A 21,477-nucleotide genomic window follows, 5' to 3' on the forward strand; every position below is an offset into this window, starting at 1 on the left:
ACATTAAAAAAAAATATAAATCACATGTCCTTTTTAAGGAATCAGGGAATTTTTTTTAAAAAACTACCATGTACTTGGCCATAAGGCAAACCACAACAAATTTCAAAAAATTATTATACCATGGAGAACATTCTCTGACTAATGACAGATATAAAAAAACAATAAAATCTTAATTTCAAGATATAAGAAACCACACTTCTAAAATTGTTTAATTATGCCTTCTATCTTCTTGATCTATCTTGACAGAAGTTTTCTATTTATACTTTTTTTCAAAATACCACTACTTAGCTTTGGTGACCCTCTCTGTATGTTTGTTTTCTATTTTATTAACTTTTAAAATATATTTTTCTATTTTTCCTGGGTTTTTTTCCTCAACATCTTAAAAGTGGTGAGCTTATCTCATGTACTTTTCAGAGCTTCTTTGGTTCTAATGTAAGTACTTAAGGTTTCTAAATACTACCTTAGTTACATCTTCTAACTTTTGTTGTATATGTTCTTTTTCAGTTTTATGTATTTTCTAATTTCCATTAGGATTTCTGTTAGAGCTATTGATAGTCCCTACACATGTACACATAGACACATATGTATCTGTGTAACATATATATGTATGTATACATATAGTATATTTAATTTGATCTTTAATCAAATATACACATCATAACATATATGTTTATGTATGTATATATTTTTTCCCTTAATTTAGTCTTGCAGAAATACTTCATTTTAGCTGTCTTTTGTACAATATATAGTTAGATTTTGCTTTTTATCTCAAACTAAGAGCCTATTATTGTTTTAATAGATAAGTTTAACTTACTTGTGAATATCAGCAAAATCCTTGTGTTTAGTGATGTGGAATGTCTTCTAGGCTAAGTAAATTCTCAGGATAGTCTCATTCTCCCTCACTTGCCTGCCTCTTCTAACTAAATTAATCACTGACAATTTTATTCTTTCTTACTGTAGTAGTTTAATTATGAATTCTCAAGAGGAGACAGAAAAACATTCATTTGCGGATATATTTAGCGAAGATGAAGCTGAATATAACTTTTTGCTGTCTAAACCTGTTTGCTTTGTTATATTTGGGAAACCGGTAAGTTATCTTTTCTAACTTATTATTTACTCTGTTTTTTTATTTTTAAAATCATGACATTATGTTACCATACAAGAATGAAAACCACATAATGTTCTAATTTTTTCGAGTATTAGGCTTTCATTGTATGACTTTAAAAACTGATATAATATTGGTTGTAAGTTCTTAACTTTATCTTGTCTTATATACTCTAATTGAAAAGGAACCTACATTGTACTTATCTTTGTTTTTACATTATGAAGAAATAGAATTCATCAAAGCATTGCACCATGACAATTGTTAGTAGTCTGTGATCAAAAGTTATTTCAAACATAATTTGCTTATAAAACTTTCTGTGAAATTTGTTATGAAGCTCTCTGGGTATGTGAAGACAGGACACTATGGAGACAAACTGGGGCTCCCCCATTAATATCTGAAGATACTGAGAGGCAATGTTTTACCTTTGCAGTGTGTTCACGAACCTATGTATTGTCTTTCCACAAAATAAAAAGAAACCAAAATGGATGACACAAGGTATCCTGCCTTACTAGGCATTTCTAGTAAGGACCTCTAAATGAACAGTATTTTCAGTCATTGAACTGGTTGGTAATTACCATTAGAGAGCCTGAACTGGTAAATTAAAGGGCCTCTCCAGAACAGCACATACTAAGGGCTGGATCCCACCCTTGATTTGATTTTATGTAGACCCTGGGACAGGTACCAAGAAATGGTTCCAGTAACTTTCATTATGTTTCTTAACATTCAGTAGAGTTTCATAAGTCAAGAGTGAACATGTATGGAACTAGAAGGTATTATGCTAAGAGAAATAAGCCAATCAGAGAAAGACAACTGCCATATAATCTCACCAATACGTTGAATGTAAGAAACAAAACAGAGGATCATAGGGGAAGAGTGGAAAAAATAAAACAAGATGAAACCAGAGAGGGAGACAAACCATAAGAAACTCTTAATCATAGGAAACAAACTGAGGGTTGTTGGAGGGGAAGTGGGTGGAGGGATGGGGTTACTGGGTGATGGTCCTTAAGGAGAGTATGTAATATAATGAGCACTGGGTATTATGTAAGAGTGATGAATCACAGACCTGTACCTCTGAAACAAAAAATACATTATAGGTTAATCAACTGAATTTAAATTTTAAAATGTTTAAAATAAAAGTCAACAGTGAGAACACTCAGATGCAAATGTTACTACATTAAAGTGATCTACCGTCTTAAAAATATTATACTTTTCAAAGATGTCCATTAAGTAGGAATTTTTTGTTCTTGGAAGTTACTAAGTGAAAGTCTGTCAAAACAGTCATGACTAAAAACTTTAGAGAAGAGATACAGTGATGGATTTCAATATAATCACAATATGTATTCAAAATTACAAAATTTGGCAGTCAAAAGAGGACAGTACCTGGAATGCCATAATGGTACAGCTGCCTGATTTCAGGGTTATTTTCTTAATTTAAAAAAGGTTATTTAAATCACTTCAAAAATGTGGCAAATGTGACAATAACTAGAGAAAAATTAAGCTATAAATATGTAGAGGCTACTGTTCATTAATTTTTGTGGACAAAAAATTCACTTGATAATATTCATGTATTGTAACCATCAATAGAGTCTTTTAAAATGAGAATATCTGTTTCACTGGCAAATGCCTGTGGGTTTTAAATAACGTCTTTCTTTTTAAGGGGGTTGGGAAGACAACGTTAGCTCATCAGATAGCACAGACATGGAAATGTATTCGTGTAGAAGGTAAATTTTACCCTTCCCCCCAATATTTTATTATAAAAACTTTCAAATATGCATAAAAATGTAAAGAATTATACCATCTAGATTCTGTGATTAACATTTTGCTGTAATTTATCACACATCACTACCAACCTAGTGAATGTTATCTTCATGATAGCATCAGGCTTATTTCTGCTTTTCAGTTAGTCTTAGTTTTGTTCATAGAAGTTAGGAGGGTGTATGGAATGTCTGACTTCATTCTATGGCCTCCAATTCTCTAATTCTGTCATTTAGAACTACTGGAGACATATGTTTTGGGTATCTCTCTATGAAAGATGAGAAGAGAAGAAACTCTCACAGCTGTTCTTAAGAGCATTTTTCAAGACTTAATTATTTTTTAAGATTTTATTTATTTATCTAAAAAAAAAAGATTTTATTTATTTATCTGAGAGAGAGAGAGCACAAGGCAGGGGCAGGGAAGAGCAGAGAGAGAGGGAGAACCAAGTTCCCCACTGAGCAGTGAGCTGGATGCAGGGCTCAATCAGAGTCCTGGGATCATGACCTGAGCCAAAGGCAAATGCTTAACCTACTGAGCCACCCAGGTGCCCCAAGACATAATTATTTTCAATGATAAATTTTATTTTTTATTATTTTGCTTTGCATTCTTTGCAGTATATAAGACAAGGACTGCTATATTTATATAAAATATTCTTTTAATCAATAAAACTATTTTTGTCCTAATAGAAAAATAAGCAAAAGAGTGAATTGTCAATTCATAAAAGTAGAAATAAAAGCAGACAAATATAAGAAAAAAGTTGTTATTCAAAGAAATGCTAATTAAAATAACACTGATCCGAGGTGCTGGGTGGCTCAGTCCTTAAGCAGTTGCCTTTGGCTCAGGTCATGATCCCAGGGTCCTGGGATCAAGCCCCACATGGGGCTCTCTGCTCACCAGGAAGCCTGCTTCTCCTTCTCCCACTCCCCCTGTTTGTGTTCTCTCTCTCTCCCTATGTCTCTTTCTGTCAAATAAATAAATAAATAAATAAAATCTTAAAATAAAAAACACTGATCCATATTTGCCTATCAAATTGACAAGGAACCTTTAAAATTTTATAATTATTTTTGGCTAGAATGTTATGAAATGTTGATTCCATGTGCTGTTAGTGAAATTGCAATCTGGTACAATTTGGGGGAGAACAATCATAGGTGACTAGCAGTGAGGGACTTAATTCAGTTCCTGAGTCTTCCCCTAGGTCTTGTCCCTATCACTTCTGTCCCGAGATGTCTTCCATAAGGGATGGAATATTTCCTCTTAAAAGGAAACAAATCATTGGAATTCCAGCTTCAGGCCCCCTTTTTCTAATCAGTGTTTACCTATTTTTACATTTCTTGATGCATAGTCCTTTCATTTAATCAGAGAGCAAAGTTAATGGGCTCTGGATATAACTCTAGGGTTATAAAAGTATATAGACTAATAATACTTTGTGTATAATTTTGAGTGACACTTTACAATTCCAAATCATTGTCCTGTACACAACATCATTTCATCTTCACATTCTCTTGTGTGCTATACAGGGGATAAGCATGCAAGGCCCAGAGGTATTTAAGAAGTTAGCTTCCTCAAGATCTTTTAGCTGAGAGTAGCAGAGACAAGTTCTTTGTGGAATACAATCTGCTGCCTCATGCTTTCATTAGCTTAAGTGACATAATGTGTATAAATGTGCTTTGTAAACTCTTAAAGTGATATGCAAATATTAATCTTTGTTACCATTATAAAACACAAATATGTTTCCTAATTTGGCAATTCTAATATCAGTTTGTGCTAATATTTTGAATTCATATTTTAGCTTTACCAATGTTGGAAGAACAGATTGCCAGGGAAACTGAATCAGGAGTTATGGTAAATCTAAGTGTCAAAATTATTACGATAAAAAAAAAAAAAAGCTCTGTGTCACAGAGGTATATACACTAATATACACTATCTTTGTTGGTTCTTAGTTGCAGTCAATACTGCTCAGTGGTCAAAGCATTCCTGAAGAACTTATCATAAAGCTAATGTTGGAGAAGCTCAACTCTCTGCAAGTTTCTCACTTTGGTATGTTTGTTTTTATAAATCGGTGGCTATCAAAGCAGCCTTAAAACTCATGCTTTAGTTGAGGCACACATAATTTCTGGAGTTGCTGTTTCCTTTGCCCTGAAGTAAGAATTCCAGAGCCTGAATTCAGGTAAGCAGCTTAGGTAATTTTTTTTAATATTTTATTTTTTTATTTGACAGACAGAGATCACAAGTAGGCATAGAGGCAGGCAGAGAGAGAGGAAGGGAAGCAGGCCCCCTGCTGAGCAGAGAGCCCAATGCAGGGCTCCATCCCCGGACCCTGAGCTCATGACCTGAGCCAAAGGCAGAGGCTTTAACCCACTGAGCCACCCAGGTGCCCGCAGCTTAAGTATTTTTGTTTACTTCCTTTCATTCTTCAGACTCTACATTTGTAAACAAATAAATAAATTTAAATGGTTCCATCTTCTTTGAGCTCTGTGTTATCCAGGAAGGGATCGACACCCTCCCGTGGTCCTCACAGTGCAGACAGCCTCTGCTGATGGCTTTCCCATTCACTCAGAGTTTTATTACTGAGTCCTGTCCGCCTTCTTTGCATTAATCCGCACTTATAAGGCAGGAATTTCTTGACTGGCGCCAGCTTACCCTCCTGCCTCAGATATTGGCAGGCTTTGGTCTGTTCACCCAGTCCACCCTCTCACTCTGGACCCAAGAAGTCTCCCTGCATTCCAACAGATGCTGAGCAGGAGTTTGGGGCCTCATTTCTCAAGACAAAGACTACTAAAGCTTAGAACGACTAAATAGAAAAGAGCATACCCTATGATATTTGCAAAAGAAGGAAGAAGAAGATGGGCTGGGGAGAAATTCACCCACCCGAAATAGATTTATTGAATTAAAGAAGAAAAACTTAGCAAGCTGCTTTATATCCTTAGGAAGTTAGGAGAGGACGTTGTGACTGTTAAGAATATAGGATAGAGCACTGGGTGCAGTGCATAAACAATGAATCTTGAAACACTGAAAAAATAAAATTAAATTTTAAAAAAGAATATAGGGATAAAAATAAAATGCAGTAAAGTAAAAACCATGATTGCCAAAGGAAGTCAATAATGGAAGTAGCAAAAGCAGATGTCCCTGCAAACTATGTCTGTATCATTTACATCTATGGTAGAAAGATTTCTCTACATGTGGATGATATACAGAACAAACTACACCTATCCAGCCACATATAGAAAAATATCATCTATTATATATGTTATTTTATATATGTATATACATATACTTTGTCTACACATCAGTCTTCTAACTATTGATCAGTGATAAAGAAGTTGAGCTTGGGAAAACATCCAGAACGTAGGAAGTTAAATGAGTAAAAAGGACAATGACAGAATTCCAACATAGGTTGGAACATAAATGACCTCCAAAAGCATAGTGATTGAAGCTGAAGCATGTATATGCATAGGCAGGCAAATATCTCCTTGTTTTTTATTTCATCTCCCCTTACCTCTTGAAAAATTTAGAGTAATTTACCCCCCAAAACATGGTATAAATGATAAATATAGGCAAAAAGAGAAAAAATAATGAAAAAATAAACCTACTCAGTTTTGCCATTCATGATGTTCAGAATCTTTTTAACTTCTTCTTGTGGAAGATTTCAAACAAAAGTAAAAGTGATATAAAACTCCCCCCATGTGTCCCTCACCCCAGCTTCAATGACAACTCTTGTCTCATTTTGTTTTATGTGACCTCCTGCCCACATCCCTCTACTAACCTACTTTATTTTGAAGCTAATTCATATCATATCAGTTCATCTGTAAATGTTTTAGTATATATTTCAAAAAGATAAGGAATATTTTTAAACCTAGCATCACATTACATTATCATACCTACTAAATTAATAGTAAATCATCTACTGACTACCTGTGGTCAGATTTCATTATTTGCCTTGTGTATTTTTTTTTCCTAGCTGATTTTTTGGGTTTTGCTGTTTGGTTTTCTGTTTTGGGGTTTTATTTTGTTTGTTTTTTGGACGGTTTTTTTGTTTGTGTGTGTGTGTTATTGTTTGTTTGTTTTGTTTGCTTAGTTTTTTTTTTTTAAGGATCCAACCAGGTTTCACATATAGCAATTGGTTAGTATGTCTCAAGTCCCTTTTAAACTATAAATTCCCTCTACCTCCTTCTATCATCTTGTGTTTTCTTTGTTGAAAAAGCAAGTTTTTTGGGTTTAAGAATTTCCTACATTTTGGATCTTGCTGACTGACATCCCTTCAAAACATTTAATGTATTCCTCTTTCCCCTAGACTTGCTGTACACTGATGCTTGCTCTGGGAGCTGGCAGAGGAAAAGCAGTATAAATGATTTCTTGAGTCTGAGGGCCACACTATTAACATGCAATTGCATGGCTGTGTTTTAGGTATGCACAGCTGGGCTTTTTAAGGGCTCTAGTGGGGATGGGACCTAGAACCCCTTCTGCCCAAACTCCCCCCACCTGTTCTATAGCATCCCCAGAGGAATTTCTGTGGAACCTAGCAACTTACTAAATGCAGTTTAAAAGTCTTTGCTCATCAAGGAGTCTTTATGATGTTTGGTCCTACCCACCAGCCTGGTAGATGGTAGGAGTGAAATTGGAAGTAAGGAGCTTTCAAAACAGGGGCATTAATTTGGGTCAGGTCTGGGTGAGGCTAGGTAACTGATGACACTAAAATCCGTAAAGACAGGTGTGTGCTGCTAGGGACACTGCACCACAGAATATTGCCAAATTCAATCTTAATTTTTTTCTGTACCAGAGCCCTTTTACAGTTGAACCTTTCTATCACTATTTAGAAATAACTTACACAATCTGTAATTACAATCCTTTCATTCACAACCTGTCATGCTGTGTTGGCTTTTGGCCCAAATCAATTTCCATGAACTACATCCTTACCCAAGAGGAAAAGGTAGAGCCAATGCCTGGGCATCCTGAGAAGTCCCTCTTTGCTTCCTGTTTCTAGATTCCAGAAAAACTCACTTTCTGCAGTAATGATGGACAGCCCTAGTCTGGGCATTCCCTGTCCCCGACATATCCCATTGTGGATGGTCTCGTAAGTCATTGGTCACCAATGTATCCACACAGAACAGGCTGGCATGAGGTCAGGTACCTATTAGGGCTGGATGAACATAAACTACTTGTTATCTCTGGATCTCTCATCACTTCAATCTGAAAGCAGTGGCATGCCATCTTCAGTTTGGTGGAAATAGGAATTCATTCCACTGTACCAGAAAGTGGGGGCAAAGGGATGGCATGGACCAAGTAGTTACCCTTGGGCAGTCATATGGACAGTATTTCAGTTTCTCCCTGGTGGGGTTGATACAGGCTGAACACTAACCTGCAGCGTGTCTACTCTGCCAATGCTGGTACAAACAGAGCCTCGCAGCAAGGAGTGGTGGGAGCATCTTCAGCATTGAAGGAAGGGGCTTGGCAATGGTATCAAGGAGATATGGGACAGAGAGGGGAAGTCCTCATCTATGCTTCCATCTTCACACATGTCTCTGGGGTTAGAGAGGCTGGCGGTGGGCTTGGCAGCTCTGATCTGTCTATAAAGAAATGTCCTTGTAAGTATCCAGAATTGGGTCTGGAGAGCTAAGATCTTCCACTCTACCACATCTCTTCCATAGACATGTTCCTAGGGCCTGGGTGTGATGATACTGGCCACCTCTCAATGGGTAAGACCCTAAAACTCATCACTCAGAAAATTCAGGCCGCCCAAATACTGGCCTATTAGCTGAGAACCAGACCCCATGGAAACAGCCCACTCTTCTGCTGCTTCCACTAGGAAAGAGACCAGGTTTTAAACTCATTCCAGTCCACATGTATGCCTGAGGTTTAGGATATCTACAAACAGTTGTACTTGAAATGCCTGATAAGCTGTCCCTGCAGTAGCCGTGACTGTGGTAATATACAGGGTCCTGGAGAGCACAGCATACAGAATGCCAAACATCTTGCTGTCATCCCTTTGTAATACACAGATGGTGGGCGGTGCTGCCAGCAGAGCAAATGAGAGGAAGTTACTGTGTAATCCCCTGTTGCTTGGAAGGGGAAGGCATGAATTCTGGAGACTGATGGTCTCTGGAAATGTCCAGTCAGGAGAGGTGAGCTGGGCAAGAGTTGCATTCAGTCTAGGACCAGGCCACTGTACCACAATACTCACCCTTAAACCAGGAGGTTAATGCCAGACATTACATCCCAATGTCTTGACAAATTTCTAATAAGGTTGTTAATCAAATGGAGGATAATTTAACAATAAGATCCAAACCAAACTAAGGAAGTAGGAAGCCAAGGGGAAAAAAAGCAAAAGCAGCAGGAGGTGGTAAGCAGAGAAAGGTCTGGCCCAGTTCCTGAGACAAGGCCAATGCATGTGGCCAAATTTTTGCAGGGGGTTGTTGGATTCATTTAAGGAACCTTGAATAGAATTGGTGCCTGAGGATACCACCAGTATTTCAAAGTCTTTCAAAGACAAGAGCAAAAGCAAAAGAATAGGCAGAGTTGGAAACTAAAGATTATAGCAAGACGGGAGAGAATCATGATTATAGCTCATGTATCGAAAACCAAAGATAATAGGTCTCCCTTTCGGCCTTTTGAAATTAAACTACTTGGGATTGCATCCAGCATATAGTTAGCAGATGGTAAAGTGTTTGAAAAAGTTTAGCAGAAATGCCAAAGGATTTGATGAGATTTTGGATTACTATGGTAGTTGTTGGTCGGCTCTTATAAAATAAAAAGATAATAATAATATGCATGTGATAAGCATATTCTAAAGAGAGAATTTTGAGATTGGCTTACTAATAAGCCAATTCATTTATTCATCTCTCAGCAGAAACTTAGTAACTTTTTAAAAATCATACTATTCTATGCATTGCATAGGATAGCAGTTCTCAAACTTTTTAGTCTCAAGACTCCTTTATACTTATAAAAATTATTGAGGCCCCAAAAGAGCTTTTGCTTACTTGGGTTATATGTATCAGTATTTATCATATTAGCAATTGAAACTAAAAAATGTTTAAAACATTTCTTTAAAAGAAGAAAATAGGGGCACATGGGTAGCTTAGTGGGTTAAGGCCTCTGCCTTCGGCTCAGGTCATGATCTCAGGGTCCTGGGATCGAGCCTTACGCAGAGCCCCACATAGGGCTCTCTGCTCAGCGGGGAGCCTGCTTCCCTCTTACTCTCTGCCTGCCTCTCTGCCTACTTGTGATCTCTGTCTGTCAAATAAATAAATAAATAATCTTTAAAAAAAAAAGAAATATGAGGAAAATCCAGCTTCACACAGATATGTAGTTAGAAAGGGGAAGTATATTTTAATAGTCTTTAGAATAATTGTGACTATTCTTGATCCTACGGTAAAACTCACCGAGGGGAACTTTCTTAAAAATTATTTGCATTGTAGAATCTGAAACCACATGAAGGAGTTTTCAAACTCTGTTCCATTAAAACCCATTTGTCTATCTTGAACTTGGACTAGGTCTTTTACCCATGCATGACTTGGAGGCACCATGCAGTGGTTATTTTGGAGAATATTGACTCACTAAGTTGTGCAGGTTTTCCAAATGTTGATACTTTTTATTATACGCTATCAAAAAATCACTTTTATTAATTTCACCACCAATTTCATTAAGAAAAGCTCTAAAAATTGGGAAGTTGTTAAGCTTATGGCAGTAGATGCACTCTTTCTAAAATTTGAATTTTTGCTGGAATTTTATCATTGGAACAAATACTGTCAGTTGTCCTCGAAGTGACCAGCTCACTCTGCTCACTTTTTATAAAATGTCTGCCAAATATCCAAAACTGAATAACCACAATTTGTCTGTCAGTTCTTTCAAGAAAAAAAGTTCCTATTAAAATAGTAAAAAATTGACTGATGTCCTTAATTCTGAGGGAATTGAGAATAATAATAAGAGAAAATTTACTCAAGCAAGAGAGCGACATAAAGAAATATATTAAGGAAATTAATGTGATGATGGCAAATGGGGTGAATTTCAATGAGCAGATTCAGGTTTCTGGGTGGGAATGCAAGATAATGTGCTAAGCCAAAATCATATTGAAAATGTTCTGTTTTTTAAACAGTATGGGGAGAACATGGGTGTTTTATTACTCCTCATATTTATATAAACACTATATATGTACATATTATATTATAAAATATTAGCTTTAGAAGGAAAATAATATACTATACACGCCCTATAATATACCTTTACAGCTTTCCTAATGTTCAAAGAATTATTATCATAGATTTTCTTTCCCAGACATCTCATATGCTTAAAATAAATTGATTTGGAATTTTTAAAGGTGTCTCCTCCTAGCTCAGTGATTTTATTTATGATCAGAAAAACAGTATTCATAATTGTGCTTCATGTGGCAATAAACTTAACAATTAATTGAAAATATTTGAAAATTTGAAGATCTACATTAATCTTTTCATCCATAAGCAAATGACATCTTATAAAGCAATAACTAATCAATGCTCTCATACATTGATAATACTATAAAACTTTAAAAATTATATATTTTACTCAACAGGTTATGTTATCACTGAACTACCAACTCTTTCAGAGGATGCCATGACTACTTTGCAGCAAATAGAATTAATTAAAAATTTAAATTTGAAACCTGATATTATAATCAATATTAAGGTAAGAATATTAGTTGTTTCATTACTATAGTTAACCATTCTTTTTGATAGTAGTGGAATTCAAGGAATGTCTGCAAGAATATTAATGGGACTCCTGAGGGGCTCAGTCTGTTAAACATCTGCCTTCATCTCAGGTCATTATTTCAGGGTTTTGGAAATGGAGCCCCGAGTTGGGCTCTGCACTGAGTTGGGAGTCTGCTTCTCTCTCTCTCTCTCTCTCAAATAAATAAATAAAATCTTAAAAATATATTAAGTAGTTAGGGAAATGATAACATATGTCAACCACAGGGACTACTGAGTTATACTTTCTGATACCTCCGTGCTTCTGCACCTGCAGCTCCATCCACAAGAAATCTCTCTGCCTCTTCAACAGTCTTCAACATAGTCATCCTCTTGAAAGTCATTTCAGACGTCATCTGTTTCCCTGATGGCCACCCCTTCCACACCAACACACCAACTAACTCTCTCGCTCTCTCTCACTCTCGCTTTCTCCTTTTCTCTCTCTCTCTTCTTCTCCTTTTCTCTTCCTCCTTATCCCCTATACCTTACTTACTGCAGAAAAGTTGAATACTTTTCTGATGACCATTCATGTTGCTCTCTTCTATCGTATTATCTTATTATATATTGTAATTGTCCATTTTCTTTCTGGACTCTGCCTTATATGAAGGCAAAAACCAAGTCTTACTCATATAAACATCAACTAACACAATATATAGTATCTAACAGACACGTGGTAAGTCTGTCAGTTAAATAAAACAAAAAAAAGAGCAAATAAGTTGGACATATGATTGTTAAAAAACATTGCTAGATTGATTAAGAATCAAGCCTGGATCCTGTTCCCAATCTCTCCTTTATTAACAGCATATGGTAGATGACATTTAGAAGACACAATTTCCTCTTTACAAAAATAATAACGGCCTCATGGGGATATGACAAGAATTCAGGAAGTCCAGGTCTGCTTGTTTATATGAAAATTAATGATAAGCTTTTATATCCATATCTGCCTGATTCTCCGAAGGGTTTGACAGCTCAAAGTAAATGAGATGATTCTCAGCGCAGATGCTGGCACCTGGGAATGTGTTAGGGTTAGCTGTGAGAGAGAGAAGGTGTTGCGGTGCTGGGCATGGTATCATCTATAGCCCACCACAGGCTGTGGTTAGAGACCAATCAAAATCCCTGCATGGACCTTGAGAATGTCACACGTGTGAAAGGGAGAGAAGAAAAGATCTCAAACAATTAACTAAAACCAAATATAAAGTCCAAGCCTTGGAAAACATAGATTGTATTGGAAATTAACACTTGGTGGATTAAAGTACAGATACACAGGCCATTAGCCTCCAAACGCTTACTAATTTGGGGCATAAATTTGCTTCTGAGTTTGATGAGCCAAAGTAGAAGGGGAAATGTGACCACTTACATAAAATTCACATTGTCCATGAAAAGACAAGACATTCCTCAGAAAAAACAAAATGAAAGAAATTAGAATTAAAATTTTAAGTGAGAGAAATATCTTACATGGGTCTTAGTATAAAAGATCATCAATGTAGGGGCACCTGGGTGGCTCAGTTGGTTAAGTGGCTGCCTTCTGCTGGGTCATGATCCTAGGGTCCTGGGATCGAGCCCAGCATGGGGCTCTCTGCTCAGCGGGGAGTCTTCTCCCTCTCCTTCTGCCTGCCACTCTGCTTCCTTGTGTGTTCTCTCTCTCTGCCTGTTAAAGAAAGAAAATAAAATTAAAAAAAAATATATCATCAATGTAGAGAATAAAGCCCTTAATCTCATTTATATTATAAATGTGATAGTGGGTATCCGGGTGGTTTCTACACATTGACCTAAGTGTAATCAGAGGGCCTAATGTGAGACAGAACTCAATACAACACATATTTCTCTGGTGGTTTGGCCTTATTTGGGGATAAATCTTGGAATTTCTAGAGCAGAAGCTCTTAGCCTAGAATCCAGGAATCCTTAAACATCTGTGAACCTTCTGAAATTATTTTATTGTGTATATCTGTTTTTCTGAAGCAAAAGCCTATAGCTTTCCTCGTATTCTAAAGGGGTCTGTACTTAAAAAAAATAAAATGAAATGAAATGATTACGGACCAGTACTGGATCTACTACAGCAGTGGTTCTCAGAGTACTGTCCCAGAGCCAACTGCATCAGCAGCACTCAGAAGTTTGTTAGGAATACATATTCTCAGGGCCCACCCCAGAACTATGACTCAGAAACTTGAGGGAGAGCCAGAAGAGGGTATCCAGCTATCTGTGTTGAAAAGCCCTTCACATGACTCTTGATGCCAATGAAGTGTGAGGACCACTGCTCTGAGGCATGTCCTTCAGACTCACTCTCATATGAGTCCCTTCCTGCAAGTGAAAGTAGGAGATAGCCGAAAGCAGTAGTGTTTGTCAAGGACCTACAGTGTGGGTATTCTGGGTTGCTGAATAAGGAAGGGCAAACACACATTATAAAGATGACTTGAGAGGGTTGAAATCTTTCTTGTGAATTAGGAAGCCTAAATAAGTCTTGCCTCAGTAAATACCCATCCCATCTAACTCCACATAGAGCTGGGCTGAAGAAACCCGAAAATGAGCAAGGAAGGTCCTAAAGTGTTGTTTCTCAAAGTGTGGTGCCTGCTGTCAGCATCAGAATCACTGAGGATGCTTGTTAAAATTACTAATGTTGTTCCTTAGTGCCCTGACTACGATCTATGCCAAAGAGTTTCTGGGCAAAGGCAGCATGGTAATACAGGGTACATCTACAGAAGAGATCAGTGGGATCCAGAAGTCATTGAGAATCGTAGGAAAAGAAGGAAAGAAGCCCAAAAAGAAGGAAAAGTAGAAGAGGAAGGGGAAGAGGAGGAAGAGCAAGAAGAAGAAGAGGTAATATCCCAGTATTATATATTACACTTCTAAAATTTGCTAAAATTAAATTAAATAATAGCATGGATAAAGAAAATAGAAGATACTATGGAAAATTACATTTGAAATTTCTATTTAATCTGGGGAATAGAACAAATATTTCACATTTTCAAGAACTATTAGATCATAATCTAGGGCCATCAAGTTTAACCTTCTTGTCAGTACGGAAGTCCTCCCACATCCTGACAGCTAAGCTGCTTCATTTCATAGCAACAGAGAGTTCTACGTGGCTCCTTAACTTTAAATTAATTAAAATTATATAAAATTTAAAATTTAGTTCCTCAGTAGTACTAGCCACATTTCAAGTGCTCATGACCAAATATGGCTGCGTCTTCCAAACTGGACAGCACAGATACACACCACTTCTATCACTGCAGAAAGTTCCACTGGGCAGCTAGTGAGTGCCTGCGCTTCTTCAGAGGACAGCTGCCTCTGAGGTCCAGCCTAGCCAACTCTTGCCATGTGGGAATGCTAGTCTATTTTTACCAGGTAGTCTGATTTTTCCAAAGAAGCCCAAATCAGCATTTTAAAAGTAGTTGGCAACTAATCCAAAATTTCAAAAACACAGTGTAGGCCAATGTTATGGGATTTAATCAAATTAATGTCTTCAGACTGAATTCAGCCCCCTGGGCCTGGTTTGCTGTGATGTCTGCCTAGTAGCACAGCCATGTTTAGAAGTCAGGCATGCAAACATGTCACCCACTTGGGTTGATGGCCAATAATTTCATGGAACTGTTCACCCTTATATACACACAACTGTTAATCTCCCTAAGCTGTTGTAATAGCTTTGTAAATGTTCTCTCGGCTTCCACTTTCCTCTCCATCCCCATTCCATTCTTTACAAAAGCCAGAGCCATGTTTTAAAAATATGACCCTTAGTGACTTTCTATTACCTATAGCTGAAAATTCAAACACCCTCATATAATTTGAAAGGCCATAGACCTGGTCTCACTGATCTCATCCCTGACCGTCTTGCCTTGCTTGCTCGCTGTGTTCCAGCTGCTCCATTGGCCTTCCAGCTAGTCTTCAACTATGCTGGACTCAATCTTACTTTCACCCTTGGGGCATTCAGTGTCTCTTAAATAAAAATCCTCATTCTCCCTTCTACTGCTTCTCATTCATCTATAGGCATGTAGATGTAATGAGAGAGAGGTGTGGCTTGTAAATTAAGTAATCATTAAGATAAAGATTTTGAAAATCTCTTTTTTTCCATTTAGGCATTTATTGCAGAAATGCAGATGGTGGCTGAAATTCTTCAACATGTAGTTCAGAGACCTGAGGATTATTTGGAAAATATTGAAAACATTGTTAAACTTTATAAGGAAATAATTCTTCATCCTTTAGAAGTAAGAACAAGATACATTGTTAAAAATAGAATTATTGATGTTTGTGTTCTCTGACTGGTTAAATAGCTTTCACATTTTTCATCCTCTGTATTATCTGATTCTCCACCACTTAATTTTGATAAAATGCTGTTAGAATAAGACTTCCATTCCAAAGGCTGTTTTACAGAACAGTATTAGTTGACGCTTTAAAAAGCTGCAGTATTGTTGAAAAGTGATAAATGAAATACATTTTTCAAAAGTCACTAGGGGAATTTATTTATGGTTGGAGGTTGGAAAACCCATGTTAAGAGACTATTTTGTAAAAACATTTTCAATCCATAATTTATGGGTTTATCAAAACAATTGTGCATTTAAGATGCATCTTTTATTCTAAATTTATTTAAATTGCAATCTACAGAATTATCCCCAGATTGGTTTCTATGGTTATCCCATTCAAAGCTGATTATATGTAAACATGATTAAGGCCATTACATATTGGAATAGGAAGGTTTTAATTAAAATAATTAACATTTTAAAAATATGATTACTAGTTACAATTATGTGAAAAGCATATTTTATACGGTCAAAAGTCCAGGGCAGACTCTGCCAAATTTGTGTTGGAGATTTATTCAACAAACATTTATCAAACTTGGGTATTTGGCCACACACCATGCTGAGCAATGGAACTACAAAGACGAAAACATCCTCAAGTTGCCTCTTCCATTCTGATAGAGAAACTAAAAGGATTTGTTTCATGCTCTCTTATAAAGCTTATATATTTTTATAGATCAATGAGTGAATCATTTTATTCTCACTGTTTGCCCCCAAGAGGGGAGCCAAATTTAGTTTCTTGCTTATGTATGACTTTCATTGCTCCCTACCTCTTCTTCTATTCCTGGCCTTTAAACATAGCTTCTTAAGAGTACTTTGCATATCTATCTATAATGTTCTACTTCCTTCAAATAGAAATATCCTGCAAACTCCTTAAGTGGCTAGCCCTGAGGATGAAATAAAGCATAATTAAAATAAGGTTTGGGGGACACCTGGGTGGCTCAATAGTTAAAATAAGGTTTGGAAAGTTAGAAAACTATTCACCGGAATAGAACCCAACCTCACATAATTTTGTGAAAAACAAAATGCTCTGGACAATTAAGGTGATTTTGTTCAGACTATTTTAATAGGGAGAACATTCACTACTGAGAAATATCTCAAGGAAAAGGAAGGGGGGACCTAGGGGTTTTATGGAGGCAGGTGAACAAGGGAAACATCTTCAAGTCTTAGGGAATGATGGAGAAGGATGAAGACAGATCTTATCTGAATCCTTGAGGAAGGGTAGAGATGGGTCTTATCTCTGAACGCTCCCTACTTTCTGGGGATACAGGGTTCAAATAGAGTTCAACATTGCCAATGTACAAAAATGAAATCCAGTGGATTTTAGATTTTAATATTAAAAACAAAAAATAGTAGAAGAAAATTTAGAAGAAAATTTAGAATTTAATATAATCTTGAAATAGAGAAAATCTAATTTCAGCAAGAAAGCAAATCCAGAAACAATGAAAATGGATATATTTTATTATAAAAATGTTTTATATTATAGAAGATTACATAAAGTCAAAAAGATAAATCTTTTTTTATCATTAATGGCAAAATATTTGCCGTTGATATAGCTTAAAGACTTTCCATGAATGTTAGGGAAAAGAAACAATCTGATTAAAAAATGCACAGACATTATGGTTAGACAGTGTACAGAGATGGATATCTAAATATCGAACCTCACCCATAGCTAGGGGAATAAAAAGTAAAACAAACCAATCTCATTTTCAATTATCAGATTGGTAGAAATTATTCTATGAATATATGCAGAGAGATAGATGCCCCAGAACATTTTCTATTTGGAAGGACTCTAAAACATCAATGTAAAGAAAAACTGAAAAGAAAAAAATCAGAAAGAGAATAAAAGTCATGATAAGAAGACTAATTTAGTGTTTTTTGAAAGAGCACTTAAAATAATATACATTATATCATGTATAAAGCAAACAACTTAGTTTTAAAGATTTCTTCATAGTATGTTAAGATTCTGATCTTATGTTCGGTTTTGCCAATGATCCTGGACCATAAGGTTTCTATTTTCTGCAGGAAGTAATGGCTGAACATGATTCCCAGTATCTCATTGAGCTAGATGGAAATAAACCCCCAGAGGAGCTCTTCATGGTAAGTGCAATGTTTGTAAGAATATCCCAAGGTTTGAAAAATCAAAAAGTTACTGACTGGGTTGTACTTATTTTAATAAACATTAAAAATGTATTTATATTTTAGCACCACTTACTTTTGGAAAATTCCTCTTGACTCTTAAAATATGATGTTATACATATTCCTCTGTCCTTATTTAAATCAAAACTACATTTGAATTTAAAATCTCTGTGTAACAAAAAGTGCCTCAAAGAAAAGTAAAAACAAATAGTGGTCAGTAAGCATAAAATGCTTACCATGAGTCCTTAAGGAAATGCAAACCAAAACCATAATGAGTTATCACTTCACACCCACTAAGATGGCTAAAATTCAAACAAACAAACAAACAAACAAAAACCAGACAATAGCAAGTGTTTGTGGGGATGTGGAAAAATTTGAGCCCTCATGTTGCTGATGGGGTTATAAAATGGTGCAGCTGCTTTGGAAAATAGTTTGGTAGACCTCCGTAAGTTAAACATGGCATTACCACATGATTCAGCAATCAACATCTTGATATATATACCCAAAATAATTGAAAACAGGTGTTCAAATGAAAACATACATGAAGGTTCATGGCAGCACTATTCACAACAGCCAAAAGGTAGAAATAAGCCAAACGTCCATATACTAATGAATGGAAAAGTAAAATATGGTCCATCTGTACACTGGAGCATCATTCAGCAATGAAACAGAGTGAAGTTTGGGTACAGACTACAAGATGAATGAATCTTGAACACATACTAAGTAAAAGAGAAGTTACAAAAGATCCCATATCATATGATTCCATTTATATAAAATATCCAAAATAGGCAGACCTATCAAAATGGAAAACAGACTAGTGGTTACCTGGATTGAGGTTTCCCACAATGGAAGATCTCAGGATAAATGTGGGGTGACTACTAATGGGTAAATGGTTTCTTTTTGGGGTAATGAAAGTATTCAAAATTCATTGTGGTGATAGTTGTGCAAAACTATACTAAAAACCACTGAACTCTACACTTTACGTGGGTGAATTATATGTGAATTGTATCTCAGTGAAGCTGTTCTTTTAATAAGGAATATACTCCATTCTACCTCACTGAACAGTCTACATCTCTCACCTCTATAGCTGGAGAATCCCGGGGCTCACTCTTTATGCACCCTTCTCTGTCTGCCCTACTAAATGCTGGTAAATTCTGAAATTCATTTTGCTATCCCAGACCTTTCCCCTGAATTACACGCCTATATAATCAACTGCTACTCGGTATATACAACTGGATGCCTAGTAGTTATCTCAGATTTAAGTGTGCAAGAAAAACCCTCTGATCCACCTACCCCAGATACGCTCCTCCCACAGTTTTCCCTTCTTGCTACGTGTTGAATCCACTCTTCAAGCTGCTTTTCTCTTTTTCTCACATCCCACATCCAAGCAGGCTTTTGCTTCGAAATATATCCAGAATTTGGATTTTACAACACAAGCACACTTTTCTCAAGGTAGAGAGCAGAAGCTCCGATAGGCCTGGTTGAACGTTGCCAAACCTTGCCAGGCCTCATTTTCCAGAAAGGCCTGACCTTTCTGCCCATTCCATTGGCCAAAACAAGTTACATGGAGAAACACCATACCAGTGGGCTAGGGAAGTGTATTTTACCCACAGCGAGCTAGGGAATTAACATGTGAAGGGAGGGAAGGATAAATTGTGAACAAATAATACAATCTGCCACAGATTCTCCATCTGCCACCATTCTCCATCAGAACTTTGTCGATCCGCCATCTCTCACCTCAGAGTCAACATTTCATATCCTTCTGCAAGGTGTCCCTGTTAGTTTCTAATTCACCATAGCGAAGTACCACAGATTAGGTGGTTTAAAATGACAGAAACTTACTTTCTTATAGTTCTGGAGGCTAAAAGTAAAAAGTCAAGGTGTTGGCAGGGCGCTGCTCCCTCCAAATCCTCTAGAGGCTGATCAGACATTGCCTCTTCCAGCTTCTGGTGGTCCCAAGCATCTCTTGGATTGTGGCAGCATAACTCCGATCTCTGCCTCCATCTTGACATGGCTGTATTCCCTCTGCCGGAACAGGCCCCATAGAGCTAGACCTTTAAGGACATGAATATTTGGGGACCAGAGGGCAGACTTTATGGGTTAAATAGTGTTCCCCCAAAAGATATGTTGAGCTCCTAACTGTTGGTACCTATGAATGTGACCTTATTTGGAAATAGGATATTTTCACATATAAACAAGTTAAGGTGAGTTCTTACTGCATTAGGCTTGACCCTAACTTAATATGGCGGGTATCCTTACAAGAGAAGAGACTCAGACACACAGGGAGAAGATGGCTGTGTGACAACAAAGGTAGAGATTGGAGTGATACATCTACAAGCCAGGGAACACCAAAGATGGCCAGCAAACCACCAGAAGGTAGAAGCAAGGAAGTATTCTATGCATAAGCTTATCACTTTAGAATATTTGAGATGTTCAAATGTCAACATATTTAAATATTTGTTCTTTAACAAATTTAGACAGTTATGGACCGACTTAAATATCTGAACCTAAGAAGAGCAGCTGTTTTAACTAAACTGCAGAGTGCAGAGGAAGAAATTACTGACATAATGGAAAATGTAAGTTCTTTTTGACAGTTGGAAAGTCTATCTTTTCACTACATTTTGTGACCTTAATGTATCCTTCCAAAGTATAAAAGGAATTTCAGGGTACCTTTCATAAAGACGGATTTAATTTTTAGGGAGAAGCTATAATATTAGCTCAATATTTTTGTGAACACTACAGAAAAGTTTTGAAACAAAGACAATAAAATCAGAACAATTAGCTACAAGAATAATGAGAAAGAAAACCAAGTTCATTTTTAAATTTGCAATCCCAAAGGAAGCAAAGACATTAAAGCCCTCAACTCTACAAGCACTCATTTATTCCTTCCATCATTCAACCCATTTTTAAAATAACTACTGTGTTCCTGACACTGATGTATTATGGATGTGACAGTGCTAAGTGCTAAAAAAGCTCCCAGGCCTTTTTTTACTTTTCTTTTTTTTTTTTTTTTTAAGGTTTCTGTCATTCATGACAGAGAGAGAGCAAGAGAGGAAACACAAGCATAAAGTAGCTGGAGAGGGAGAAGCAGGATCCCTGCTGAGCAGGGAGCTCGATGGGCTCAATCCCAGGAGGCTGGGATCATGACTGAGCCGAAGGCAGCTGCTTAACTTACTGAGCTACTCAGGTGCCCCTCAGGCCTTTTTTTAAAATAAGATTTTATTTATTTTAGAGTGAGAGAGTGAGAGAATGAGCACGAGCTGGAGGAGGGGCAAGGGAAGAGATTCTTCAAGCAGACTCCCCGCTGAGCGTGAAGCACCTCACAGGACTCCATCCCACCACCCATGAGATCCTGACCTGAGCTGAAACCAAGAGTCAGATGCCTACCTGACTGGTCCACTCAGACCCCCCATTCTCAGGCCTTTAATTGGAGGATGTTATCCACTTTGAGAAGTTCAGTTTCACCTCTATGAAT

At 36.9% G+C, this 21,477-nt stretch overlaps 1 protein-coding gene across 1 annotated transcript in view; it reads left to right on the forward strand.

Moving 5' to 3' along the window:
* The window catches only part of AK9 (adenylate kinase 9), a 120,798-nt gene that overhangs the window by 5,612 nt on the left and 93,709 nt on the right, over positions 1-21,477 (forward strand). The window contains exons 2-10 of the mRNA XM_080806437.1: positions 961-1,087; positions 2,763-2,826; positions 4,650-4,702; positions 4,801-4,897; positions 11,403-11,515; positions 14,200-14,388; positions 15,645-15,773; positions 17,889-17,963; positions 20,480-20,578. Coding sequence (XP_080662563.1) covers positions 971-1,087; positions 2,763-2,826; positions 4,650-4,702; positions 4,801-4,897; positions 11,403-11,515; positions 14,200-14,388; positions 15,645-15,773; positions 17,889-17,963; positions 20,480-20,578 — 936 coding nt within the window. The 5' untranslated portion in view covers positions 961-970. The remainder of the gene's footprint in view (positions 1-960; positions 1,088-2,762; positions 2,827-4,649; positions 4,703-4,800; positions 4,898-11,402; positions 11,516-14,199; positions 14,389-15,644; positions 15,774-17,888; positions 17,964-20,479; positions 20,579-21,477) is intronic.

This window comes from Martes martes (assembly GCF_963455335.1).
Source record: "Martes martes genome assembly, chromosome: 6".
NCBI classification, from domain to species: Eukaryota; Metazoa; Chordata; class Mammalia; order Carnivora; family Mustelidae; genus Martes; species Martes martes.